General features: G+C 44.8%; 3 protein-coding genes across 4 annotated transcripts; 2 read left to right on the top strand and 1 right to left on the bottom strand.

The window, feature by feature from the left end:
• Positions 1 to 9,142: 9,142 nt before the first annotated feature.
• On the top strand, positions 9,143 to 12,897 carry kdf1b (keratinocyte differentiation factor 1b). 2 transcript variants are annotated; one of them, XM_084455234.1, is made up of 4 exons: positions 9,143 to 9,391; positions 10,137 to 11,101; positions 11,194 to 11,268; positions 11,865 to 12,897. In XM_084455234.1, exons 2-4 carry the CDS (start codon positions 10,156 to 10,158, stop codon positions 11,945 to 11,947), a joined length of 1,104 nt encoding a protein of 367 aa, XP_084311360.1. In that variant the 5' UTR covers positions 9,143 to 9,391; positions 10,137 to 10,155; the 3' UTR covers positions 11,948 to 12,897. The 2 variants fall into 2 exon arrangements, with proteins under 2 accessions (XP_084311360.1, XP_084311361.1); XM_084455235.1 differs by lacking the exon at positions 9,143 to 9,391 and adding an exon at positions 9,742 to 9,936.
• Positions 12,898 to 14,271: 1,374 nt separating this feature from the next.
• nr0b2b (nuclear receptor subfamily 0, group B, member 2b) lies at positions 14,272 to 15,313 on the bottom strand (the record flags this gene model as incomplete). Its single annotated transcript, XM_084455531.1, is given in 3 exon segments — positions 14,272 to 14,516; positions 14,639 to 15,071; positions 15,073 to 15,313. Coding segments are annotated over 3 exon segments (786 nt in total). The 5' UTR covers positions 15,181 to 15,313.
• A 1,909-nt stretch (positions 15,314 to 17,222) lies between these two features.
• nudc (nudC nuclear distribution protein) lies at positions 17,223 to 20,650 on the top strand. The gene is made up of 9 exons (XM_084455454.1): positions 17,223 to 17,341; positions 17,869 to 17,946; positions 18,063 to 18,278; positions 18,370 to 18,444; positions 18,552 to 18,665; positions 18,805 to 18,999; positions 19,080 to 19,163; positions 19,292 to 19,410; positions 20,255 to 20,650. Exons 1-9 carry the CDS (start codon positions 17,267 to 17,269, stop codon positions 20,304 to 20,306), a joined length of 1,008 nt encoding a protein of 335 aa, XP_084311580.1. The 5' UTR covers positions 17,223 to 17,266; the 3' UTR covers positions 20,307 to 20,650.
• Positions 20,651 to 27,123: the final 6,473 nt, after the last annotated feature.

Below are 27,123 nucleotides of genomic sequence, written 5' to 3'. Positions count from 1 at the left end.
CAGCTGGACCGATAGCCATTAAACCCGCCTGGCCTCCCATTCATCACTGGAGGCCCAGCAGCAAAGCTGCGTAGGCCACCATAGAGATTGTACCTTTTCTTATTAATCATCATCATCGTCTTCTTTTTCTGCCATAGCAGCAATTATGAAAAAGTAAAAATATTAATTATTATGAAAAAGAAAATCACAAGCTTGGTTTTCAATCTTCACCAAAAATTGGCACAGATGATCTTCAGACCAAGCTTCACAAAAGTTATCAGATAGATTTTTGAATTTCAAAAGCGTTCGCCCGTCACACCCAATCAAGATCGGTAACCAAACAGGAAGTGAGGTCATATATCAGATATTTGCTTATAAAACACATAAAACTTGCCATAAGTGTTTACAGCTGTGTTTTTAACATGATCACATTAAGTTGCCATGGTCTGCCTTGCTGGACTGCTTGGCCCCCTCATCCCTGCTTGCAGGTATATTTTTCATAGGGGCTGCAAATCCATACACACGCTCATGCCCTTGACACCTGGGGATTGTTGAAACAATGAGGTCCAAAGACAGGGTTGTATATCCTATGAACCTCATTGTATCATTATTAAATGTTGAGCTGTATTTGAGATATGTGTTTTTAGTATTTGGTATATTTGAATTTACTTTCCCTATGTGGTGAATTCCATCATGAAATTCTTCATTCCCTTGAAAGTAATACAATATTTATTGTATTTGAAGTCTTCCAGCCACAACAGATTGCAGATTGAAAGAGAGGTTTAGGAACATTTAAAACAAATGCTAGCTGCAAAAAAAAACTTGTGCGAGAGAAAAAGTAATGTAAAACACTTAACCACAACAATGTGATTTTTGTCTGAACTCCTCACAAATACACCCTCCTGGCCTCATTGATCTCTGAATTGACTACAACTGCAAAAGCATCACCAGCTCTTTGTTTCCAGGACCTCCTCCCCCCTGCCCCAGGGCTCTTTATGCATAGCAGGGACCAGCTTGAGGCCTTGTTGTGGGTGCATCCATCTCCCAGCTGGCTGAATGACGGTCTCTCTGTCCATGTGGCCTGTAAGAAGTTTTGTTTTGTTGTTACTGTGGTTGTTTAGTGGAGGATGAGGTTAGGGGAGTTTACAATTTAAGAAGTCATTTTTTCCCTCTGTTCTAGCTCACCACAGCCAGTGGTGAGTTCCCTCTCTCTCTCTGTCTCTTCCAATTTTCACAGAGCTTATGATCTGCATCTCCATACCAGGCGCGTTGCCTGGATCCCATATAGCATGCCTTTTAAGTCTGGAGTCATTTGGTCCGGGCTCGTGTTGCAGTGGTATACAAAGACAACATGGAGGACTGTATTTTCAATATGGCGAAGCCTATTTCTAATAAGGCCATAGAAAGATTCTCAAGGGACAATAATACACAGTGAAGATGAATTGGTCCAATGGACCTAATACACAATCAAGCCATCGATTGGTTAGGTGTACCACAAGGCCCCATTCAGAGGAAGTGTATAGTGACTGCATTCCTGGTTGGATTACTGTATATCTTGACCTGGTTTACAGAGTTGAACTCTTCTTCCACTTCATCATCCAGTGCATATTGATGGCCTAAGTATTGAGTTAAGCCCAGCACAGGGCTACCGATAGTATAACTGAAACAAGAGTCACACCAAGACATCGGGGACCAAGTCCCCTCTCATCAGTGTGAAGATCCTCATTGTCTACATTTATTAACCTCAAAATGATTCATCCCTGATTTGTTTTGCCACTGATTTGATTACATAGCTGAGGCAGGATTATGCACACACTACGCTACTCATTATTTACAATGCACAATGCAAAACTTAACGGTTACACAGGTTGTTGTAATCGTCATACATGTACTCAGGACAGAGCAGTTCATGCTTGTTGCACCATGGAGAGTGTTGCGGGAGCCCTGCCTGTCTTCTGATGATGGATCTCTGATGTGTGTGAATGCCTCTGCGCTAGGCGTGGTTCTCAGTAGGTAGCTCGACCTCTCGCCCTCCCAGGGGGGGAGGGAGGAGCCTTAAGCTCATTATTGCTCAGGTTATTATTACCTTCATTATTTCAAATGGCCAGACCAGATGCCTGAGCGGGAGGGGGCCCAGCTTACCCAACAGGGATCTGGAGCTCTTGATTGGTCAGGACGTGAAGAACGTTCTGGGGGTGAAAGGGCAGATTCTTCCAGAGAGGAGAGACCATCTGCCCAAAGATGACTGTTTCTGCTCTCTTTTTGACTGCTATTGTCATAAAGACGATGAATAGACATTATAATCAACAAAGCCCTTCAAGTTTTTCTTATATTATTATTACTCACGGCAGACTATCGGTCCAGTGTGTGGGGAAAATTTGGCCTGTAGAATTACTGTGTACTGCAGGTAGCATGCTGTGTTTTGAGTGTAATGAATCACCGGCCTCTGTACGTCTTCTGTTTCGATTACCCTTGTTGCAGACATTCCCTGGTCCTGCACCGCTCTACACGTAAATTAGATGATGATGCAGCGAGTTTACATGGCCCGCTATCACACCCCATTTGTTATCGGGATCCCTGTGGATCGGGAAATACATGGGCTACTCGTCTTTGGATACAAGCAGGGTGCTAGAGGGGCCGGGGCGCAAAGTCAGAGAAGGACACTTCAGCTCTGCGCGCCAGCGCGCGCCGCAATTTTTTGGTCGCATTAATAACTAGATAACAACTAATCTTATCCTATGCAGTTGTGAGTGATGATATGCAATCATACAGTACTAGCATGTAAACTAGCCAGGACACTGGGCAGGCAAGCTATAAAAAGCAGATCTTAGGTGGCTATAGCTAGTAGAGCAATTCCTAAAGCGCATCAATATAAAACGAAAATAAATAGTACATTTCTACCTTATTTGGCCACATACCTGACATCTGCCTCAAAGTAGGTTAACTCATCACACTGATTGACACATGTCTGTCAAGTGTCTAGGCAGGCGTAACGTTATGCGCGTAATTCCGCGTGCCCATACTCGCCGCTGTCCAGGAAACCAGGGATGGTAGACGACATCGCCCGGGAGCACCAATCTCCCGACCTGATATAGCCTACATATGACATATGATGATTCAATCAGTATATCTGTTCGGCGGAGCAGGCTGTGCACAAACAGGCATTTATTAATTAATTAAATTTTAAAAGGCCTACAGAGAAAGGACACTCCTCTATAGGAGGGCAAAAGGGGCAGGGTCTCAAGCCCCTTTGAGGTCTATCTGTGCACGTGCCTCCATACAAGGAGCCCACAAAACTGGTAGTGTCATCATACTCCAGGACTGCAACAATGTCACAACCAGATAAATGTAGTGTTTCTCTATTTTAAGATTACCCGATTACTTAGAGGAAATCAACACAAATTTGAGATATCGTGCTCATGCACCATCATGGGAGAAATCACATACACACACACACGCACACACACACACACGCACACACGCACACACACACACACACACACACACACACACACACACACACACACACACACACACACACAGCGATAGGAGAGTTACCTACTATGATTAATAGATCTCATTTGCAGTCTGATTTATGACACCTTTCTTCTTTTTGTGCAAAGATTTTTAGAAGCCTGCTTCCCATAAAAACGACTTGTGTCATCAAGATTTCTTTGTGCTGATGCCAGTGGAAGACTTTAGTTCTTTCATATGACTGTTTGTGGAGAGGCATAGTGGAAAGAATTCAGAGAGGAGGAAACAGCTTCTAAAAAAATTCACTCCACACGTTTCCTCTGACAGGAAATGGCATCTTTGATCGAAGCCACCACACTTGGATGGCCAGAGCATGCCAGGTGTCGCTCTTTTTTTCTGCACTGTAACAAGGAATCTGGTGCCCCCCCTACGGCACCTGTGCCTATGTCCAACGTGTCAACAGCAAATGTGGAACCTTAAACATAGCGGACATTGATGGTGGTTCTTGATTCCAGGGTTGAGTTGTGCAGCGTGGTCGATGGAATGTGACAGCGAAAGTAGGACAAGGTGACAAATTAGGAAAGGGTGACAGATTAGGACAGGGTGACAGATTAGGACAGGGTGACAGATCTCATTGTCCAGGACCTGTTGGCTGGAGCAGACTGACGGACTCTTCTCATTCAAAAGTCCCAGTTCCCACCCTCCTGGTTGATGATGGTAATGATCCCTATCGATCAAGGACAGATTGAGCTGCCAGAATAGCCGGGCGTGTAAACTGTACTGGCCAGTGTGAGTGTGTGTGTGTGTGTGTGTGAGAGAGAGAGAAAGAGAGTTTGTGCACGTGCAGGAGTGAGTGTGTATGTGCTCTATATAGTTGGTGGTAAAGATAATTTCCATTTGGAGCATACCACACATGGTGACACTTTGAGTCACAGACTGGTCAGGCAGACACACTGGTAGGGGTGCAGACAGGTTAAAAGATTGTAAAGTAAAGCTCCAGATGCTATAATGGCCTGGGTTATTTCTTACACAAATGTGCAAACACTGGATTGTACTCGACTGGCAGTATCATATGGCCATACATTACATTACATTACATTACATTACAGTACATAACATTACATTACAGTCATTAGGCTGACGCTTTTATCCATAGCGACATAGAATAATTGCATTTAACATAGGAAAAGTCAGTGTACTAGTACTTGCCAGAACTCACAAGTGCATCTCCTTTCTAAAACAAGTGACTTGGAGCATAATCTTGTGCTGAAGGCAAAGTGAAGAAGAGGGAGGATCCTGGTAGAACTTCTTGAAGAGGTGAGTTTTGAGTCTGCGGCGAAAATGCGCAGCAACTCTGCTGTCCTGACGTCAGTGGACTTAGGCAATAAACCACTCGAGGTTGTGTTATAGTGATTTTATAACAGCTAGGGGGCGTTGTTAGGCACGACGCGAAGCGGAGTGCCTAAAACCCCCCTAGCTGTTATAAAATCACTATAACACACGGCCTCGAGTGGTTTATTGCTTTTATACAACAGTTACTACATCTATTAGTGTAAAATAAACACACAGCAATGTAAAATATTAAGATTTATTCAAAACGAAGCATCATTCCCTCAATTCCGCCGAGCAAAATAGTTCCCTTAACAAAAGGGTTGCCAAGCAACAACAACAACAACTACAATGCATTGGATCAAATGGGAAGCGCATTAATACTGAAAATGGAATGATATGCGGTCCCAGGTGTTTTAAAAAGTATTTTAACACGGCTTCCAGCCAATCAGAATCAAGAACCAGAACTAGCCGTTGTATAAAGTGCATTAAATCACTGCGGGGCCAGGACAGAGAAGAGCTGTGACCTTGTTGTTCGACCACAGGGGCCTCCGAGTGACAGGGCAACCAGGTCACCCTGAGGTAGCAGTGCATAGTGGAGGGCGTGTAGGACTTGATCATGGCCTGGCGTAGGAGGAGCTGTTTTTTTCATTGCTCTGTAGGCTAGTACCAGAGTTTTAAATTGGATGTGAGCTGCGTGTTACTGGGACCCTGTGTAGAGAACAGAAAAGAGAAGCTGTGTGGGAGAACTTGTGGTGGGTGAACACCAGGCGAGCAACAGCTTTCTGGACAAGTTCCAGGGGTTTAATGGCTGATGCCGCGGCCCCGCAAGGAGGGAGTTGCAGTAGTTCAGGCGGGAGGTGACAAGAGCCTAGATGAGCACCTGCGCCGTTTCATCAGTGAGGAAAGGGCGAATCCTCCTGATGTTCTAGAGCGGGAATCTGCACGGATGTGATATGTGTGGAGAACGACAGTTTGTCATCCAGGGTCACACCCAGATTCCTCGCAGTCTGAGTTGGCGATGGCCAGGTCGAGGTGCGGGCAGCCCTTCCCCCGGGGTCACAGCAGCTCAGTCTTGTCCAGGTTGAGTTTGAGGTGGTGTGTCACCATCCACTCCAACACAGTGTGACACAGAAGGTGTTAGGCAGAGATAAGGCATATGAATAAGGTAAATGTGGGATGTGTGGGGTAAAAACATCAATAAGAGAGAATGTATCCAGTTAGAATTCTTTCATGGTTCTTTCAGTTGATTCAATGGACAGCCTCATAGGAAGAGTTGACTGTGAGAGGGGGAGGGATCAGAATGTGTGTGCTTTGTTTTGATAAGTTGTATGTCATGCCTAGGTCAGACTATATAACCAGAGCATGGTACATACTGTAGGTCTCATCAGCATCAGGGGGTACAGGAGGCACCATTAATTATAACAAGGGTATCTGGACTAACAAGCTCAGTCTGGTCACGCTTGCTGAGTTTGTGTCCCAGTGACGCAAAGGGTCTTACCAGACACTAATGTTACACAAACACTTTCTTTCCAGTGAAAATATTCATGATCACTATATAAAGACAAAGACTCTAAAAACACTAAAAACAGAAACTCCCTAAAGTGTGGCTTTGAGGATAATTATCATGTCAGATAAGGCCAACTTTGGAACAAGCATTCCAATGTCACAAAGTTATAATGCCACAACAACATGCAGCTGTAGGTGATCACTTAATCAAGCAGTGATTACATGCTGGCCATAAGTAGTTCTCTGCAGGTTGGCTAGCTAAGGAGAGTAGTGTCACACAAAGCAAGTGGTTTAGGGAGCCTGTTGGGTGCCAGCTATTGTTTTCACAATCTGGGTGTACTGTACACAGACATTACTTTCAGAATGAGTTTTTGGTATGTGGAGTTTTCCGTTTGATTCCGAATGCAAATGTTTTGGGGAATTCTGTGCATCACCCAATTTCCTTTTCCCTTTTTGTTTATTTTTACAGGACTGTGTTGCTTTGTGTAGTAGTTGCAGACCATGTAAGCTATGCTTTGGATCCAAAAGGTAAGTCAAACAAAACAAATGGAATTGTTCAAAAGGTGCTCTGGTTGAGTTTGTAATAATGCCTTCTGTTTAACAATGGCTTCCTTTTCTTTGTTTACTAGTGGTTGGATTACATGCCCAAAGAAACAATGGTTACATTTATGTTGGCTCCCATCAAAAGCAAAGTCAACCAGGTGGCAGCTTTACCCAGAATCAATTCAGACCAGACTACATGTCAACTGCTCTTCAGAGTGATGGTGCTCGCAGTGAGAGTGCACAGACTGCTCGCAGCCCCTCACGCCCTGGTTATGTTCAGAGTCAAACATGGTCTGTCTCCAGTTCTACCAGCAATGGAGCTAAGACCATGGTGCAGCAGATTCGCTATGGACCTGCCTTGTACAACCCAATTCCCAGACCTCGCTCAGCTCAGGTCAATAGTCAGGCCCCCTACCAGAAACAAAAATTTGTCCTCTCTGATTTATCAAGTGGAGCTGCTATTAGCCATCGTGCAGCTATCCCTCAGGCCTTTAAACCCCACCACCAGAGTGACCACATTGATGCAGTCAAATTTGTGCAAAGCAAGCATGAGAAGAGGCTGGAGCCTAACCAGAAGACTTTTTCTTTTTCCTCAAGCTCAGGGGTACAAAGGGGGCACTACCAGCCAGGTGCTGCTACCAGCGCCCCTGCTAGGAGGTTTCAAAAGAATGTTCTCAGGAGGGATACCTCTACCTCGGTTGGCACTGTCAAACGTGCTACCAGACCTCGCTCAGCTCAGGTCAATAGTCAGGCCCCCTACCAGAAACAAAAATTTGTCCTCTCTGATTTATCAAGTGGAGCTGCTATTAGCCATCGTGCAGCTATCCCTCAGGCCTTTAAACCCCACCACCAGAGTGACCACATTGATGCAGTCAAATTTGTGCAAAGCAAGCATGAGAAGAGGCTGGAGCCTAACCAGAAGACTTTTTCTTTTTCCTCAAGCTCAAGGGAACAAAGGGGGCACTACCAGCCAGGTGCTGCTACCAGCGCCCCTGCTAGGAGGTTTCAAGAGAATGTCCCCAGGAGGGATACCTCTACCTCGGTTGGCACTGTCAAACATGCTACCAGGATGTCCGTCAACCCCAGAGGCTATGGGGAGACCAAGACGGGACACTCCAGTAGTTTGACCTCTGGTGGTAGTTTGACCTCTGGTGGTCAGCCCTATGCCTCAGCCTATAGCCAAAGGCTAAGTATTATTTCATCAGAAACGGACCCTGCGCTGCTCACTGCTTCAACGGCAAGCCACAAGCCTAGTTACATTTCTAGCTCAGAGACACCATTCTCTAGCTACCTGAGTAGCTACCGGAACCTCCCCAGTAACATTCATATCACAACCCAGAGTTCTTCTGTCACTCCCAGAACCTCTAAATCTTCAAATCTGCAGACACCAAGCTACAAGCCTGGTTATATCCACCGTTCTCCAACAAAGCCAATGTGCATTGGCCTTGGTGCAGAACCTCAAAGTGTTGCCCTATTTGTCACCTATCGCATTCCAGAGCAGTTTGGGGGAAGTGTCATCACTAGGCGTCATCACTAGGCGTAGTCAAAGTGCCTCATCCCTTGCCAACAACAGTGCGAGCTCTTCAGGTGTGCCTTTGCCAAACTACACTGCAACTTCTTCCCAGAAGACAGTTTCGAGTCTAGATGGCCCGACCTCCACTCAGAAAGGTGTCAAGTGGCCATTACCAAACTAAACCAACTTTTTCCCAGCAGAGGGCCTCCAGTCTATACAGCCAGACCTCCGCTCAGCTATCAGAGACACTCAGAGCTATCAGAGACACCAACCATCGGCTCCAAGTCACTTCTTTTAGAAAGGAGATGCACCAACATGAGGTATTAAAGGAAATCAAGCATTGGTAATCAAGTTAAGCAGTCTCTGCCACCAATAACCTCCAGTTATAGGCTGGTATGCTTTTTTTTTTTTTCCTTCTAGGTGGAGTTCCCTGAAGTTGAAGATATTTTGGATGGCTTTTAATATAAATATCAACTTTATTTCAATCACCCGTATCAGTGTTTTTTTGGGGGGGGTTGCCTCTGTCTATTCCCTTAATGCATGTATACAGCCTGAACGTTTGCACTAGTGTCACATTTGTAAATGGAGTGTGCCATCTACTGTTTAAAAGGATGCCTTACACCAAATTGTTGGCATCTGTCAATGATTTACTGTCCTCAGAGCACACTAGGCTACTTTTCTGTAGGCGTATGGTTCAAAGCTACACGTGTACACCTTTCTTGTCTTTATTCGTATTATGGTTGTTCTGTATGTGTAGGGCAACGCTTCTAATGCTTTATCAAGCGTGCATTTAAAGCTTGCGTGTGACGTCGGAAAGCGCTTGGGGCCGAGCGTGCGTGTACCTGCCGCGCAGGTGAAGTGTTACTGTTGTGAAGTTTAAGGAAACTGTAGACCGCACTGCACTAGTCTACCATAGGATCATAGGATACTTCTCAAATATTGTGTTGAATTTCGAAAGTCGTGTGATGTTGCCCTTTGCAGGAATAGGCCGATAACCAATACGAAATCCAATTTGTGGAAACTTCCTCCGACCACTTCTATGCCGTAAGTAGCCTAAATGAAAATGGTGACAAGAAGCGACAACGATAAGGTCGTGTTTATTAATTAAACGTATTTTAAAAAGCTTAGGCTAAGTGTCTGGTGCCCTTTATAAATGTGGCAAATTTAGGATTATCAAACAGAACAGGGGTGTGTGTTTGGCTTTTCATACGGGAATTGAGAGGGACCTTCTGTGGAGTAGTCTGACGGGTCTGACCAGCTGTGTTTGAGCGGGGCTGTGTAATGTCAACATTGAGTTAGGCCTTGCTTGCGGTCATTGGGCATAGTGCCTACCCCCCATGAAAGCCCATGGCTTGGCATTGTTTTGTAATTGACCTGTGCCTATGGTAGTTACAATACCGTTATTCAAATGGCACAAATTCATCTACTGGTAAGATTTCATCACGTTATAGTTTGACAAAATTGACACTATCTCCTCGATTGTGTTGAGTTTCATCTGTGCCCCCCGCACAGTATAGGATACATAGGCTTCATACACAACTCGTTGGATGACTTGTCAGGCACTTGGTGATACTGTCATCACACAGAAGGTAGGCCTACTGTTGGTTTTGGAGTGGATTGTAACCCAAGTTTATCTACAGATTCATTGTCCTTTTTTGCTTTTATTACTGACATCGATTATGATAAATGTTGATGCTAATGTATTCAGTCATAGCCTACATAATGCATTGTACAGAATATCTCCATCCTTCCAATTTATATTTCCACTCACTTTTCCTGTCTTTTTCAGGCCTTGGACCAACTAAGTCATGCCTATCAGCAGCACAGGGAGCCAGAGATCCTGCTCAGAGCCAGATGGCCACAATCACAGGCGCAGTCCCTCTCGGAGCAGCAGCACAAGTCAGGAGTGCTCCTACGAGGAGCGCTGTGTGGACCCAGTTGAGGAGAGGCCCCCAAGCAGGGGCGGTCAAAGCGTCCACAAAGCCCACCCCAGAGACGCCAGTGGGAAGGAGTCTGAGACCATCGGCTTCATCCCTGGCTCGGCAGACTCGCCCCCTGCCGCTCGGACGTGTGGACCCTGTGCCTCCCCATGCAGCTGCAAGAGCTTTGTATGCAGCGTGTTGACCTGCGGCCTCTACCGGGTCTGCCAGCGCACCATCCTGGCCCCGTGCCTAGCGCCCGAGGAGAACTCCCCAGACAAGACAGAGAAGTTTCATCTCCGGCAGGTGAACACTGGAGAGTCTCCCTCCAGTAAGGAGGCCGCAGGCTGGCCGGAGGACATCCACTTCCGTGGAGTCAAAGTGGCCAGTCTGACCAGGGAGGACTCCTACGTCATTTCTAAACCCCCACTGTATGGTGGGAGACGACCCAGCCCACCGTCATTCTCCCCGGGATATGACGACTGGGACGAGAGCAATGAGGACTCCCTCAACAGCAACGTGGATTCCCTCATCGCCAAGAAGCTGTTGGAGCTTTACTCCGAGTATCAGATAGAGGAGCTGGCCAAATGCACCTCAGACTCAGTGTTCCTGAAGAAGACCAACGAGATCAACCAGCTGATCAGCGACCTGGCGGAGGAGCACAAGCTGGACCAGCAGGATGCCGAGTGTCGCCTGGTCCGCGGCATCATCCGCATCAGCACTCGCAAGAGCAGGAAGAAGAGGCCCCAGCCCACCAGGCCCAACAGGACCCTCTCAGACAGCGGCAACGAAACCATGAAGGACGGTGAATCATTCTCCTTCAGCAGCAGCAACAGTAAGGCTGCCCGCCAACCAGTGCTTTTCGATTATACTAAATGATGTAGATGGTATTGTAAAACATTTATTCATTTTTTTTTCCACTCACAGATGACTATAATGTCCAGATATCAGAGGAGACGCACTCTGACTTATATGCCAGAAAAATGAGGACCAACAGTGGAGGTAAGAGACCTAACCTAATCAGTTAAGATATTGCTGGTTTTTTGCCGTTATATTTTTAAGGCTTATGTTTCTCTAGCTATCTTTTCTAAAACATAGTTAAGTGCCATACAAAATGATGTATATTTGGTGTAAAGAGATAATGTCGGTACAAATAAGTCTGCCCTTTCCAGTTAAAATTCAATTGTTTTCACTCGAGTAATTGTCCTGTCTACGTTGCTTATTTGGAGGCTACTTAGATCAGTTATTGGTCAGTCATTTTGACTGACTCATTTTCTTAACAAAAATGCTGATTTGTGACTTTTCAGACAGTTCACCCTTTCTCTAAATATTCTTTCTTCAGGTTTTTCATTTAATGCAGATATTTTTATTCTATGAATCTATTAATCTTTTTATTGCCATGAAATTCACCAGCTCAGTATATAGATGTAGCAGCATGTAAACTACTTTTCACTGAGTACTGGTTATCAGCTCTCTCTCTCTCTCTCTCTCTCTCTCTCTGCATGCTTTCAATTTCAAACGTTTGCATGATGTACTTGAAATATTTTCCCTGACAATATGACTCATTGTTTATGGAACCTCTACTGACAATTCCTCAGGCTCTCCAACGACACACTCCCCAAGCCGAACACAGACCGATTCCTCTGGGGTTCCTCTCTTTCGGACCTGTGTCAGAACATGATTCCTCCTGAATGCAGTTAGTCTGGAATAATGTATCTGCCAGTCATGTGTCTGTAGTTGAACTTTGAAAGACATTTGGACCTTGAAAGATGAAGGGAACTGCACATAGTTCAGCAGAGAGGAAATCTCTGGATGTATTGAAGTTCATTTAAACCACAGCTGTACCTTGGAGACTGTAGAGAGGCTTATCATGTTTATATGAAGAATGGTGTTCTCAGGGTTGTAATGTATATGTGATGTTTGTGGTTAGCCTGACTAAGAGCTGGCTCAGAGGGTGGACCTCACAGTAGCTCCTGCCTAGCCATGTCTGTCCTGTCTTAGAGTCACACCAGTGACATTCTTTTGCCCTTGAATAAGAGCCGGCTGTATGTTTATGAAACCCGACTCCTTGCTGTGGTAAGAGCTCCTTTTGTTTTTTCTTCAGTCAAACTCACAGCACTCTGAAACTTGGAGCACATGTTTGGAATGTACCAGTATGAACACTGCAGAGAAGGTTCCCCCATCTCATCCCAGAATGCTCATGGGTGTCAAAATATAGTGTGAAGATTGTTGAAGTACTTTTGAGTGTCGTGTGTAACTTTCAGTACGGTGTGTGCGTGTGCGCGCACGCACGTGTGTGTGCTCAAATACCCTGGTATTGTTTTGATGAACCCTTTCAACAGTTCCTAATTCTCTTGCCATATCCCTGGTGGTTGACTTGTTGCCCTGAAGATGGAGTGATTTGTTTAATTGTCATGCTTAATAATTAATTCTTAAATGAATTGTCTGTAATGGTATACTGTACATGAGCAAATATTGTTTCTCATGATGTTTTACCTTTACACGTGTGAACATTGCATTCTATTGCACTGTTTTTTTTGCTTCCCTCTGGAAAATGGGGTGGGGTCTATGTCCATCCCCCCTTTGCTCTTTGTAAAGCGCATGAAATGTGCTATACAAATAAACTTTGATTTGATTGCCAAATGTCTCAAGAGAAGCAACATTGTGTGAAATGGCCATTTTGTTCGGGTGGAGTTGTACATCTATCAATATTAAACAGAGACATGGACCACATCACTTTCATGCCTTGGTTCATTTTTTGATTGTGTTTCACCAGCAAGTCAAAGTCCACTTGTTTAGTTTACTTAAGAGCTTGTTGTGTCTGTGTTTTCATTCTTTTCAGACATTAGCTCTAGGATGAATGCACAGAAGTCATGGGTCACTCATGCATGGTTCTCTCCAAATTCTTTCACTACAATCTTCATAGTACAGTGTGTGCCTATTCAAATGTACATTACAAACACTTGTGCATTTGCACTTGTGCACACAAAAAAGTGTGCACAAGCTAGCCAGATGTATGGAGGATCGGGATGACTGGAAGTGCCAATGGAGAACTCGTCCGAGGATGACCTAGACAGACACCTTTGTGTCATCCTACAGACTATTGACCTAGACCATGCCTCAAGTCGCACAGAAACTCAGGAATACTGTCGCTAAGACATGATAAGCCAACTCACATTTTAGATTTGTGATGAAGTGATAAACTCAACCAAACCACGTGACTAGTTGTGTAGTTTCTTTGTCCTGCACAAACTGCTGAGTTGGCTTGTTCTGTGGTTCCCTGCCTCCCTCTGTTGTGCCTTGGTAGTCAGTTGGGTTTTATTTAGGTCATTACTGTATGTATCGGACAGACTTCTTGTTTTACTGTCTGGATTGTGTAAACTTAATTTTGGACACAATAACCTGTTCACTCTCACTTTCAGCCTAACATGAAGCTACAGAGAAACAGGTTATTCTGGTTCTGCTCAATGATGGGGAAATGCAATCTGTTCTCGATATGAGTGGATAGGAAGTGGATGTTTGTATTAGTAGCATTAGAAGCACAAAGATTTTAGTTTTGTCAAATTCGGTACCTCTCCACTTCTATCTCAGGTCTCGTCACCCACGGGAATTCTGACACTTGAATATTTGATTTTATTGTGCTGTGGTCTCAGCACGTTTTCTTTTACCATGTTTTCTGTGAGCTTATATTCTTCTTTTAGTCTTCATACATAGTTTTCAACTGACCGGTATAGTCACACTACAGTCACACTATGGTTCATAGGGCCTACATACTTCCACAAGAGGGAGACACACAATACAATGTCATGTTCCAAGTTAAGAGCAATTTTTGCATATGTAAATATTGGAACTTTTTGACTTTTATTGCTTTGTTGCATTCTCATTCCTATTTATTTGTCACAGTATAACATGTCCTAATTCATAATTTACTCTCTCTCTCTCTCTCTCTCTCTCTCACACACACACACACACACACACACACACACACACACACACACACATATTTCACTGTCTAATGAAAAACATCTCACTCAACACCTCAAGTAGGTCCTCCTGGCCAATGACAGGTCTGAAGAAAAGTTCTGTTAGGAGGTTTGGACTGACAGTCTGTATGGTTGAGGCTGCCAGAGGGATGTGACTGAAGCGGCTCTGTTCTCCTAGTTGAAGAGTGAGGATGACTTCTCGGAGAGCTCTCTGGGCCTCTTTTTGTAGACTCCCGATTAATGAAGAGACGCTTAGTCCATGTACATCTGAGAAGAGGAGGAAAGGGAGAGATTAATATATTAATTGCAATATAAGGTCATTAATTTAATCAAAGGAGTAACATTATTAGTATTATTAAATTGTGTTTTAGCCTCACTGTCTGATTTACCTGGATTGAATAGCATTGCACCCCTCAGATATGCATATTCCTTTGGACTGAGATCCAGAGCCCAGAGCTTCTTCAAGCAGGACTGGAGTTTGTGCACCCCAGCGAGGGTTGCCGGTGACCTCTTCTCATCCTCTTCTCTGATACACTGTCCAGTGTGACCGCTGAGGAGGATCCTCCGCAGCATGCTGGACTCTGGTATAGCGGTCACCTCGAAGACTATCCTCTCCTGTGCGAGGCCCAGCAGGAAGAGGGGAGCCCAGCAGTCCCTTAGCAGCGCCAACTGGTCTTCTGGGGGAAGCTGACTGAAAGAAGGCAAACTCCTCATGAACTGCACGGTTTCGACCAGTACGCCAGACGCGACTTGACAGATTCCCTCAGAGTTCTTCAGGCAAACCCCTCTCCGCTGCTCACAGTGGCAGCTGCGGCGGATGGTTCAGGTTGCTGTCCAGGTAACCGCTGTCCTTCCAGCTGAGGATGTTGTACAGGATGGCGTGGGGATGTTGATCCCGAGCACCTGAACAATTATAGCAGTCAGTTTTCATCTCATCTAGAGGAAACAGCAGGCACGAATGAGATATCCCAAATGCAGAGGCTATGATAATGAAAAAAACATTCCTTGTGTCTTAAGATCCTAGCAGTGTGATCAGTGTCTCTCACACTTGGTATATAATGTAGGCTATCTTCTGTAGCCTATCTATTTATAGAGAACATCGCCTGTGTATGACGAGTCAGCCTTTACCCTCCCCGTGGCAAAACAGAATGACCCTGGACTGCTAGCTAGCTGAGTTAGGCTTCTCCACGTGGAGGCAACAAAACAGTTATTCAGGGAGGGAAGTGAACCAGCCAGCAGGGGTGAATGACATTTATCATGTTTACCTTAGTCATTAACTCAGCCTGTACCAGGCAACCAAGAACTTACGGGGTCAATGCTCAGTGTGTCTTCCAGTCAGACATGCCATCCACCTTCCACACCTTACGTGCTAGACGTAGGCTAGTGTCTTTTTTTTAATTTTATTTTTATAGCATCATTATTATTTTTCCACTGCATGGTTGAACCATATTTGAAAACTTTAACACTTGACAACTCAAACGCACGTCACTACTTACTATGTGCTCTCTCTCTCTCTCTCACTCTCTCTCTCTCTCTCTCTCTCTCACACACACACACACGCACACACACACACACACACACACACACACACACACACACACACACACACACACACACACACACACACACACACACACACACACACTGTATATATAAGTAGAAAATGTGTGTGTGTGCCTGACTGGCCCATCTCTGATTTTTGGTGACTGGCCCATCTTTGAGATTTCCGAGTCAAGTCAAACATGGGAGAAATAAGACCTAATAGGAGATGGGGGTGCCTACTCTACTGTTATGGCTCATACCATATTTTTTGGCCTTCAGGTTTCATTCGGGTAAATATGTAGGCAGGTTAGCCTGGTCCAGGGTAGCCCTGAATATTATAACGCCCTGGACCAGGGCTATAGGCAAGTAGGCTATCTCTGGGAGAAATTGCACTCTTACAGCAGCTGTACGCAACACAAACTAAATATCTATTATCTAGCTTATACTATAATCTATACTGTAATTAGATGAAACGGTCAGGGTTATACTGGGTCCGGTAGGGTCGAACATGCACTTCACCGCCTAGCCACCAGTGGGCGATATGGGCATAGGATTGAAATGGCTTTGAATTGGTTTGGACCATGGATGTATTAATAGAATAGGTTTGGACTGGCAGACTGGGATCAAACGCTCGGAAGTGGGGGTGTAATGAACCCAGTAATACTGAAACATGGCCTGCTCAGGAGCCAAAATGTCAGTTTTAGATAGATAGCATCGATCAATCAATCGCTAGACCACAACGGCTCCACGGGCACTGAGCACTAGTGTGTGCAATTTAACCTAACCATTATCATCATGATGGTCTGATAAACAAACTGTAGGCTGTATGTGTAGCCTACAGCACATGTAGGTTGAGGTTTTGACAGCATATCGATTTGACTGCTGCCATTTACCATTTTGCTTACCATTTACAAATAAAATGTATTATTATTCATACTATTATTATTATTATTATTATTGCTGCTGCAGCCTATACTTCTTAAGAAGGCATCTCTTTTCAATGACGCCTCGATTATCAGATTGTTGCATAGAGGGGCTGTATACCGGGGTATTAATTTATTTCGTAATTAATTAACAAACTTAAGCTACATTATAAACGCAACCTGTTGTGATCAGAAACTATAGAGGGATAGTTCCGGAACATCTGAACTATTAAGGGAATTGTACAATAGCCTATAATTATATTATGACCGGTACTTTTTCTTGGTCTTCTAGAATATTCTGTTCCTGACGGCGTTCTATTTCCCTTGTACCTTCCGTTAATAGGAGATCGTCTTATTGGTGTATTTGTATGTCACTCAGAATGTAGGTCTCTCATTGGGTGGATATTTCTTGTCTCGAGGCGTTGCTGGTTTCCAGGAAGTAGGCACAGTAGCGTGACTTCACATCGCTTGTGCTTCACTCCCCGACTGTTGTTGCTGTTTAGTTTGTTCATAATAGATTTTACTGTCTTTTTTTTTTGCCTGTGATTGAATATGGGTGACGATGAAGAAAAGTATGACGGAATGTTGCTTGTTATGGCGCAACAACACGAAGGAGGGGTGCAAGAGGTAGCTAGCTAACGCATTGCGAGGTGGTTCGGTTAGTCTAGCTAGCTAGCTGCTAACCTTAGCTACCTAGTCTAGCTAGCCTGCTTGAAAACAAATGAGGCTGGCTTGCTAGATAGCCAGTCAGGTAATCTATGAGTTCAATAACTAGCTAGCCACATTGAAGGACGGGGGATAGACCTACTAGCCATTCTACTCAATGAGTAACGTTAGCCTATAAGCACGTACTGCTCGACCATGCTCGAACTCCAGGCCCTACAAAGCCGGCTCTAGTTGGGTATGTACGATATAACATTAGCTCGTACTAGCTACTGATGATACGATATTGTTAGCTGACAATCCTGCAGCTCTCTAGCACAAAAGTAAGTTACCGTGAGTAACGTTACTGCCACCATTTTGCATTAATGGCTGGTTGGCAGCGTCAGATCTGCCCCCATCCGCCATCACGGTTTGACAGGTATCTAGCTATCAACTTGTATTGTGAAATCCGAAGAATCATGAACCTTAAATATTGTTCTATCTTTCAACAGTTAGTCAATACTTTTTTCAGCTTCCTCCAGCGCAAAACCGATTTCTTCGTAGGTGGAGAGGCAGGTGCACCAGAGAAGGTGAGTGGCTCAAGCCAGCACTGACTCTAGAGAAAGTGTATCTAGTCTTTCAAAGAGGTTTTCCAGCACTGTTGATCTCAGCTCACACCCCTCTGTTCTCCTCTCTCCCCGCTCAGCTGGTGAAGGAGTCTTTTGCTCACTACAGTCGGATTGCACTGAAGGCCCACAAAGAGAATCAGTCCAGACAGGAGAAGGATAGGAGGGAGAAGGCTGAGAGGGCCGCCAAGCTGGCTGAGGAAGAGGCGAAGAAGAGGAAGAAAGATGTAGATGAGCCCAAGATCCGGGAGCTGACCGACGAAGAGGCAGAGAGACTTCAGTCTGAGATCGACCAGGTAATTCTGTCAGGACAGTCAGTGAATAATGACAGTGTACACACGTTCTCTTGATAAAGGCTAATGTTTACTAAATTATAACTTTTTTTAGAAAAACAATCAAGAGGAGCAAAAAAATGACCTAAAGACGAATGCTGAACCGGTCTCCAACAAGGAAGACAAGGGGGTAAGAGAACCTGGGTGAATGCGTCTAGAAGGCCACTTAAGTGCTCTTATGCGCACTAGTACAAAGGCCCTCTTTTTGGTAGGTTAATATGCTTTGCCTTCTGTCAGTCTGATTCAGAGGGAGAGGAGGATGAGAAGGACAAAGACAAACTGAAACCTAATGCTGGAAACGGAGTTGACCTCCCAAACTACAAGTGGACGCAGACTCTGTCTGAAGTGGATGTAAGCCTGTTTTAGTCCTTTGTAGTCTTCATGAAAACCTCCCGGATTAGGCTATGCGCTGGTCATGAATTCATGAATGACACGGTCCAGGCAAGCCTACATGGCCTACGTTGGGCTCATGTGTTTTTCCTTCCCCCAGCTTGTGGTGCCTTTTGATGTGAAGTTCCGCATGAAGGGGAAGGACGTGGTGGTGGACATCCAGAAGCACTCTCTGAAGGTCGGCCTGAAGGGACATCCCCCGGTGATCGACAGCCAGCTCTGCAACAGCGTGAAGGTGGAGGAGAGCTCCTGGCTGATAGAGGACGGCAAGGTGGTCACGGTCCACCTGGAGAAGGTAGGGAGGAGGAGCAAGCAAACTAAACATTGGACACGAGAATACGGATCGAACACTGATCATTTATTCCCCTCTCTCAGGTTAACAAAATGGAGTGGTGGAACAAAATCGTAACCACTGACCCAGAGATCAACACAAAAAAGATCTGTCCAGAGAACTCAAAGGTAACAAATCCATTTGTAGAGAGTCTCGTGTTGCTCCTCTGATTGAAAGCGGAATATGTCAAATCAAGGCCTTATCCTTCTCTCTCTATTCTCCCTCCCTTCTCCTCTTCGCCTTACCTGCTGAACAGCTGTCAGACCTTGATGGAGAGACGCGTGGCATGGTGGAGAAGATGATGTACGACCAGAGGCAGAAATCGATGGGCCTGCCTACCTCTGAAGAGCAGAAGAAACAAGACATTCTCAAAAAGTAGGTTACTCGTCACACGATAACTTCAATAATATGACTGCTGTACAGAGCACTGCCATACAGGCCCTTATGGCAGCCATCTTAGAATTGTTTAATTACCTGTGTCTGCTCTGTGTCTTCATTTTTATGGTCTAACGTATCTGAGCAGCTACTGTATACTGTTGTTAGTTTAACATAGGCTTTATGGCTCCCCTGGGAGGGGGGATAAGTTTTGTAAGCCTCGTTAGGGGATGTGAAACCTGGCTGCTGCCCTCTTTTCCAACCGTTTGCTGTCAAGGCCAGGTTACTCCTAGATGACTGTAATAAAAGATTGAGAGACGTCTGTACCAGCTTCCCCAAGGACCAACGTTGACCTCAACCTTTCCATAGTGGTTTGAGTGCAGGGAAGCTTCACATAGGCCATTTTAGTGGCGCCAACCCAAGGTTGGTAAACACTGCATCCTGGAATACATGATCCGAGGAACAGAACCCCTTCCCCTCATTTAGGTAGGGATTTTTGTACAGTATGATTCATTGGGGGTCGAGAGACAGGCACAGAGACAGTCCCGTGTAGTATAGACCACGAGCTGTCGCAGAGGAATATGGAGGACAGCCTCTTATCACTAAGGTTAGTAACGTACCCTAACCAGTTAAGGTTTTTTACTTTCAGCTGACAGTGAGTGTTACATCATCTTCACCTCCGCTTCCTGACTTTCCCCTATTAAGTTGCTTCAACAGAACTTACAGACGTTTTAATCCGTTGTAAATCGTTTTGACTCTCCCCTGCTATCTTTGGGGGTGTTATGTCACAGTTCAGTGACTGACGTCGTCTGTGACCCCTATAATGTTTTTGTTTTTTTTGCAGGTTCATGTCTCAGCACCCAGAGATGGACTTCTCGAAAGCCAAATTCAGCTGAGAGCTTCACACCTGCTGGTCGCGAAACATCTCCTGCGCTGGCTGTCAAGGCAGTGGCTATGAATCCTGATCAGAACCAACCTCAGGCACTGGTCTTACAATAGAGCTGTCACCCACTTCTTCCTCTCAGTCCCGCTCTTCTCTCTCTCCTCACATGCTACGGTATCTCTTCCCGTACTGTGCACAACACGAGGTGGGTTTTTGTTAGTCTCTTTGTTTTGGTTATTGTAACAGAAAAATGACTAACTCCCTCCCCTTTTCTGTTGCATGTTCATGTGTTCGGAATATTTAAAGCGACATTGGAATCTTTTTCTTTTTTAAAAAAAAATAAATGAATTCAGACCACCTTGATGTGATTTATGCTTTCATGGTGCTATATAAATCTCATTTATTATTATGGCCATTCGAGGGGCAAGAAAATATAATTTAAATTAAATATTACATAATCTGGTAATGTCAGATTTCTCACTGCCAGTGTTTTAAGATAGAGAACGAGAAAAGTTGTGTGGCACAGTGTCAAATGTCTCACTTTTCATTTGTTCTCCTATAGCTTTTATTTATTTATCACTACTTATGAATAAAAAGTTAATCTTAAAAGGAGTTGAAGGCTAGGTTAACAGCTTGGTGACGAGTTGAAGGCTAGGTTAACAGCTTGGTGACTGGAGTTGAAGGCTAGTTTAACAGCTTGGTGACTGGAGTTGAAGGCTAGGTTAACAGCTTGGTGACTGGAGTTGAAGGCTAGGTTAACAGCTTGGTGACAGGAGTTGAAGGCTAGGTTAACAGCTTGGTGACTGGAGTTGAAGGCTAGGTTAACAGGCTGGTGACTGGAGTTGAAGGCTAGGTTAACAGCTTGGTGACTGGAGTTGAAGGCTAGGTTAACAGCTTGGTGACAGGAGTTGAAGGCTAGGTTAACAGCTTGGTGACAGGAGTTGAAGGCTAGGTTAACAGCTTGGTGACTGGAGTGGAAGGCTAGGTTAACAGCTTGGTGACTGGACTGCATTTTTGCGATTCACATAGACGTATTCATTCACTGATGGTGCCCTTATCAATATGTGGGTGCAGTCGCCATCGCCACCACCTCTTTGGAGTTGTATCTCGGCCAGTAGGCCGAGTAGCGCCGGATTCATTTAGGCTCGCATTACGCACAGGAGGACTGTCATTTATATGCTTACCAAACAGCAAACGGGTCCACATGATCACATATTAATGACAATCTAATTGGTCAACTATTGCCGTTTGATGGAGTGCCTGCATTAGGTGTGTGACATATAGCGCAGAAAGGTTTGGGACAGCGCATAGGTTCAGTTTGGGGAACAAATTCATATCGGACCATTAATGAGCCGGTTAGAGGACACGGTCTTGCATTGAGATAGGCTACATGTTTGTGCTGAATTGGGCTATTAGCCTACATGATTGTGCGTTTATAAACTAACGCTCTTCCTCTCTCCATCAAACATTGTAATTCACCGACGCACCACCGGCGTCGCCAGTTCCCCCTGTATTCAAAAAGGGTGTAAAAACCCGTCTAAATCGGTACGCCGATCCGAGAGGTGTCGTACAAAAGCGTGTAAAAAGGCGAAGAGGGCGTACGCCAGAAATCGCGGAAAAGACCGTGTAAAAAAGGCGTAGCCTACCTCAATGATAAATGAGGCCCCAGGATGGCACTGGTTCATAGGCTTGGTATTCTCAACCATAAACCTATTCTATTAATACATCCATGCCATAAACACTCGCACTGTTATGACGTTTGATCACCAAGATGTTTTGAATTGATCCATATATAGAACCACATACCATATCATGTCATGTTTTACTAATTTCTGTTGTATGGTGTAAACCAATGTCCCTCAAATCTTTTACATTTGATGCTGTTATATATTGAACCACCAGAGGGCAGTGTTTTATCACTAATGTCTACAGTCAGTTGCTTGGGGTTGGGGCCACCATGTCGATCCATAGATTCTCCCCATTGTTCAGATATCCTAAACCTAGAATCAATAGCACATTTAATTCAATGTGCCTATGGAGAGAAAATGTTCACTGTACTGGATAGCTTTATTTTCTTCTTTTAGCATGCATTTTTCATAGTGAGCATTTAATTGTAGATGGTAACTGTATCACAAATAGAAATCCTTGAATTTTGAGGATGATGGTTTTCTAATGTGAAATCTCACTGTTCTCAGAAGAAATAGGAGTACTTTCAGTAGAAAGCAGTAACTTACAGTTCAGCCTGAAATTTAGTTCAAACATGATATTTGCTGGAAGGGAATGACAGACATTGGTTTCTATGTATCACACATGTCTGATGTATTCCCCCCACAGTGCCATTATCAACACGGGTGTTAATCAGCATGTTATTATCAATGGGAGAGAGACAGTCTTTCTCACATAGGCCACACTAGACTTCTTACATCTCAGCTAAATGTTACTTGAGTGGGGACTGACCAGTTTGTTTACAAGTATTTTCTACCCAGTGCTACTACTGTCCACAGCTAACCTGACATACATTAGTTTATGCTAGCTAGCAAGTGTTCCAGATGCGTGAAATTGCACACTTGTATTATAAAGTCTTTCAGGAATCACTTTCACCTTAATGAGGTGTCCTGTTTTCCCTGAGAGAAATATGTGACTTCCAGTGACAACATGTCTTAGAATGATTAGCCTACATTTCCCCCAATGAACTTGAATTAATTGATCTGTTGTGACTTCTCAAGTAGCTTCAGACCAAGACATTATTTTGTCAAAAGGACATTTTATCTGATGGCTGGGCCAATGCAAAGGATGTCTCCTTGGTGAGGAAGAGGCCTAGACAACCATTAAGACCCATGTACTGTAAGCAGACTTGTTGGTTTCCACAATCGGTGAGCTCTTTTATCTATAGCTCAATGCCTGAATTATTAGATGAATAACCACCTGACAGTGAGTACAGACACCAGCTGGCTGTAGTTCCAGAAGCAGCGGTCTGAGGTCTCTTTCTCCCACTGCTGAGGCTGTGGATGGACGGACGGACGGGTGGATGGATGACTAGCAGAGGGTTGAGGGCAGGGGGAGAGATCTGCTCAGCTGAGAGCAATGTCTCACCCAGGTACGAGAATTTCTTCATTAACGAAGACACACAGACATCAGAGGACAGGGTTGGGGCTGGGGCGGGTGGGCAGGGGTATGTGGGCGAGGGAGGGGGGGGGGGGGGGGGCGGTCTGCAAACACACCGCCCCCACCACTCCGCTGACTAGCTGTTCCAGACTTGACGACTTGTTTTTGGCGGCGACCGCTCATAAATCACCCAGAAGGCTTTGCTCTCTGACTCACCATCACCATCATAATCATGGTGTTTGCGGAGGCCGCTTCTCCCTCTCTCTTCCTCTCTCTCTCTCTCTTCCACTGACTGCATGGCGAAATATTCCTGGAAACGTAGGGATACGTGAGAGGACACTCAGCCAAGGATGGGAGAGGAGACGATCCCCCAGCGCCATAATGAGTTTATCAAGTGATCTGATGGATCAAATTTGACAGAGGTCAATCAGTGAACACCCATACATCCTGCCTGTCATTGCATTGCTTATGGAACTGTTCATGTGGTCAGGTATGAAGATATCAACGTCTGCGGAAAGAATACCAGTAGGGTAAACCAGGAGACAGTCTTCTGTTTGATTGTGGGTTGCTGGGACCTCTGGTGCACCAGCAAACCTACCAAACACCATTTAGCTCCGCTGTTTGGCATCCACATGCCCTCCTTCCACACCTGGGTGCCGGGCACACTCGCGTATTTGGATCACACACATACACACTTTCAGGGGTGGAGATGAGGACGCTGGGCAAAGCCAATCTCCAGCTCTCAATTAACGAGGACCAACAGAGACTGCAGGCCACAGCGTGCTGAGCAGGCCTCCTGCTGTGTGCTCAGCCCTCCAGACGGACAAAGGCTGCAGTCACTGGCCGTCTGCAGCCCCACACACACGCACGCACACACACACACACACACACACACACACACACACACACACACACACACACACACACACACACACACACACACACACAGCCCAGCTGAGTGTGAGACCTGGAGCGGATGGCATTAGCCCAGCAGGACCTGTTTACCTCCAGACTGAGCAAAGACCAGCATGTGCAACCCAATCAGCAAACATCCTCCTCACCAAGTCTGAGGAGTCCTCATAAACAGTCTGCTCGCACGCACACACATACGCACACACACACACACACACACACACACACACACACACACACACACACACACACACACACACACACACACACAATGCATATAAATATCCAAACAATTGTTTATTTATTATGTTTTGGGCCATTTTTTTTAACTCTTAATATCAACCTAATGTATGTGTTACACTGCACACTATTAATAAACAAAACGATATGTGGTTTTGAATCAGACCACCAGGTCCTGTACGAGGGCCAGGGGCTCCGTGCGGCGGCAGTAAAATGGAGATGTTCTGAGGGGTCGCCATTTCATAGCGAAACCTTTGCTCCGCAGTTCAGCACACCGAGCTGCTGTCATCGGCCCTGCCAGCTGCATGTCACATAGCTCCTTCATTACTGTTTGCCAGTGGCCCTGTGACCCCGCCACCTTCATTTGCGCCTTGGTGTGGACCACTCAATCATCGCCCTGGGACCAGTGCACTCAGGGCCTGTCACACTGCTCCTCTGACGTCACCAGTGCACAGAAACTAATCCACCTCCACACACTGTTGTCCATCGTCATACTGGGGCCTAGCTTCCAATGTCATTTATTTTTTTTGGGACTTCGTTGCTGTTGTGTTGACGGTTCTGTATTTCTTCTGTTATGTTTTGTTGTTGCTTATGTGCTTGTGTTGCTGGTTAACTTTCCAATGCTTATTTGGGACAGTTCGACTTTGCCATCATTAAACATTCATTGGAAGGGCCTCATCACTCTCACAAAACATGACCAGTTGGTAAGAGACATGATATCGCAGAAGTGTTTATATTCTGGCAGGTGTACAATGCAGGAACACTGCGAAGACGAGGTTGACGGTTTGACATTTTATTGCTTTTTGTTTTAATTCTCTCCCTGGTGCTAGGTGGTTTGGCATGTCAGCATATTGGCATTTTGGGTTCATATACCTTTTGTTTAATGACATGGAATCCTCGATGTGTTAGCTGTGTGTCACACCTTTCTGTAGATTGTAACAAAGCAGTGGCAGGTATGAAAACCCTTCACATGGATTCCTCCACCTGCACACTTCCCCCAGCACTTGGCATTTCAATTACACAAGTCAAGAGAGCAGATTCATTTGGCACCACAGTGTTGACAGTTATTTTTAGGAAGTTCAATATAGCACTCCAAAAGTTGATTGAATTTGGATGCAGCAATAGCCAAACCTGTGTACTGTAGTTAGATCGACAGTCAGTCATACTGAAGAGATATTTTGAAAATATTTTTTCCTAAAATTGTCTTCTAAGCATTCAGTAGATGGCATGACTGTGTTTGTTTAGCTTTATATCAATCATCTGGGAGTCGTTGACAGGAAAAAGTTATGACACAAAACATATCCGTGTCAAATTAGTTGGTTTTTTCCCCCTTTACCATCAGTGCTTTTCTAAATGTTCAGTTTTATTTGTCAGTCTATGTTTTACCATTTTGTTTTTCACTTTTTTAATCAATGCTTAAAATGTATTTTAACATTTCAGGAAAACATGTTGTTTAGTTGTACTAAAGTGTAACAGAAGTGAGGTGTTACATGTTTTGTCAGTTGTCAGCTACATATGTATGTTTACTTCATCAGCATGGGCTCCAGTATTGCAAGTGAGAAGCAGGGCAGTGACACCTTATTTGCGAAAACAAATGAACTTTTAATTTATTATTAAAATGACATAAATAAAACTCACAATGAGTCCAAATACAAATAGATAGATATGTACATGTGTTTTGCCAGGGAATGGGAATGTACAGTGCTTCAGAGCTACATCTCGTGAACATGCTGTGCTTTCTCCTTGGCAACTGTATGAGGGAACAAGGCACTTTATTCTTTCCTTCAGACCAAGAAAAGCACACATTGACATTGGAAGCAAAAAAAAGGCACATTTATATGGCTAACAATGAAAATGGACGTTAATTTATTCTATATACACACATATACACATGTTCATGTTAGGACAACATATTACTTCATCTTAATTATCTCAATAATAATAATAATAATAATAATAATAACAACAACACAAATCATAACAATGAACTATCGAACATACAGTAAGGTTCGGCCTCTTTGGTTTCCTTGTAGGGGTCCTACTTCATAGACCTGTCATCTGGAGTGGCTCGTGATTGGTCGGAACATGGTGTGTCGGGATTGTCTTCATGCCGATGTACGATTGTCTAGGAGGAGGAAAGTGGGTGTGCTGGGGAAGGCGATGCATTACACTACATGATCTAATGGACCACCTCAGATTGTCCTGCACTTGAAATTGCACCATTAGAGGAGTGGATTATCTTGAAAAAACTAGAGACGGCCCACTCCAATGACACGGTGCGTTTACTTTACAGTGTGTAACTTCAGAATGTACTGTCTATGTACTTTGGCTTAGAGAGCCTTTGGGTATATGGAATGGAAGACCATAGCATGTTAAAACACAGAACCAAAGGGCACCCATCAGTCTCAGGTCTGCTACGGGAGGCGGGTGCCACTTCCAGGCTCTCGGCCCACAAGGTGGGTCACCGTGCTGCTCCAGATCCCTGCTGCTCCTACAGCCGGCCTCCGGGTGGCGGGAGGCGGTGTGCGGGGAGAGGGTTGACGGGGAGAAAGGCGGCGGATGGACGGCGACTC

Source organism: Borostomias antarcticus (genome assembly GCF_949987555.1).
Source record: "Borostomias antarcticus genome assembly, chromosome: 21".
NCBI classification, from domain to species: domain Eukaryota; kingdom Metazoa; phylum Chordata; class Actinopteri; order Stomiiformes; family Stomiidae; genus Borostomias; species Borostomias antarcticus.
Note: the sequence above shows the minus strand (reverse complement) of the source record. Positions and strands in the feature narration are given on the sequence as shown.

Coding starts and splice junctions, on each gene's coding strand:
- kdf1b (XM_084455234.1), top strand. CDS start 10,156: ATGCCTATCAGCAGCACAGGGAGCCAGAGATCCTGCTCAGAGCCAGAT. Junction 11,102..11,193: donor CTCCTTCAGCAGCAGCAACA/GTAAGGCTGCCC, acceptor TTCCACTCACAG/ATGACTATAATGTCCAGATA. Junction 11,269..11,864: donor AATGAGGACCAACAGTGGAG/GTAAGAGACCTA, acceptor ACAATTCCTCAG/GCTCTCCAACGACACACTCC.
- nudc (XM_084455454.1), top strand. CDS start 17,267: ATGGGTGACGATGAAGAAAAGTATGACGGAATGTTGCTTGTTATGGCG. Junction 18,445..18,551: donor CCAACAAGGAAGACAAGGGG/GTAAGAGAACCT, acceptor GCCTTCTGTCAG/TCTGATTCAGAGGGAGAGGA. Junction 19,164..19,291: donor TCTGTCCAGAGAACTCAAAG/GTAACAAATCCA, acceptor CCTGCTGAACAG/CTGTCAGACCTTGATGGAGA.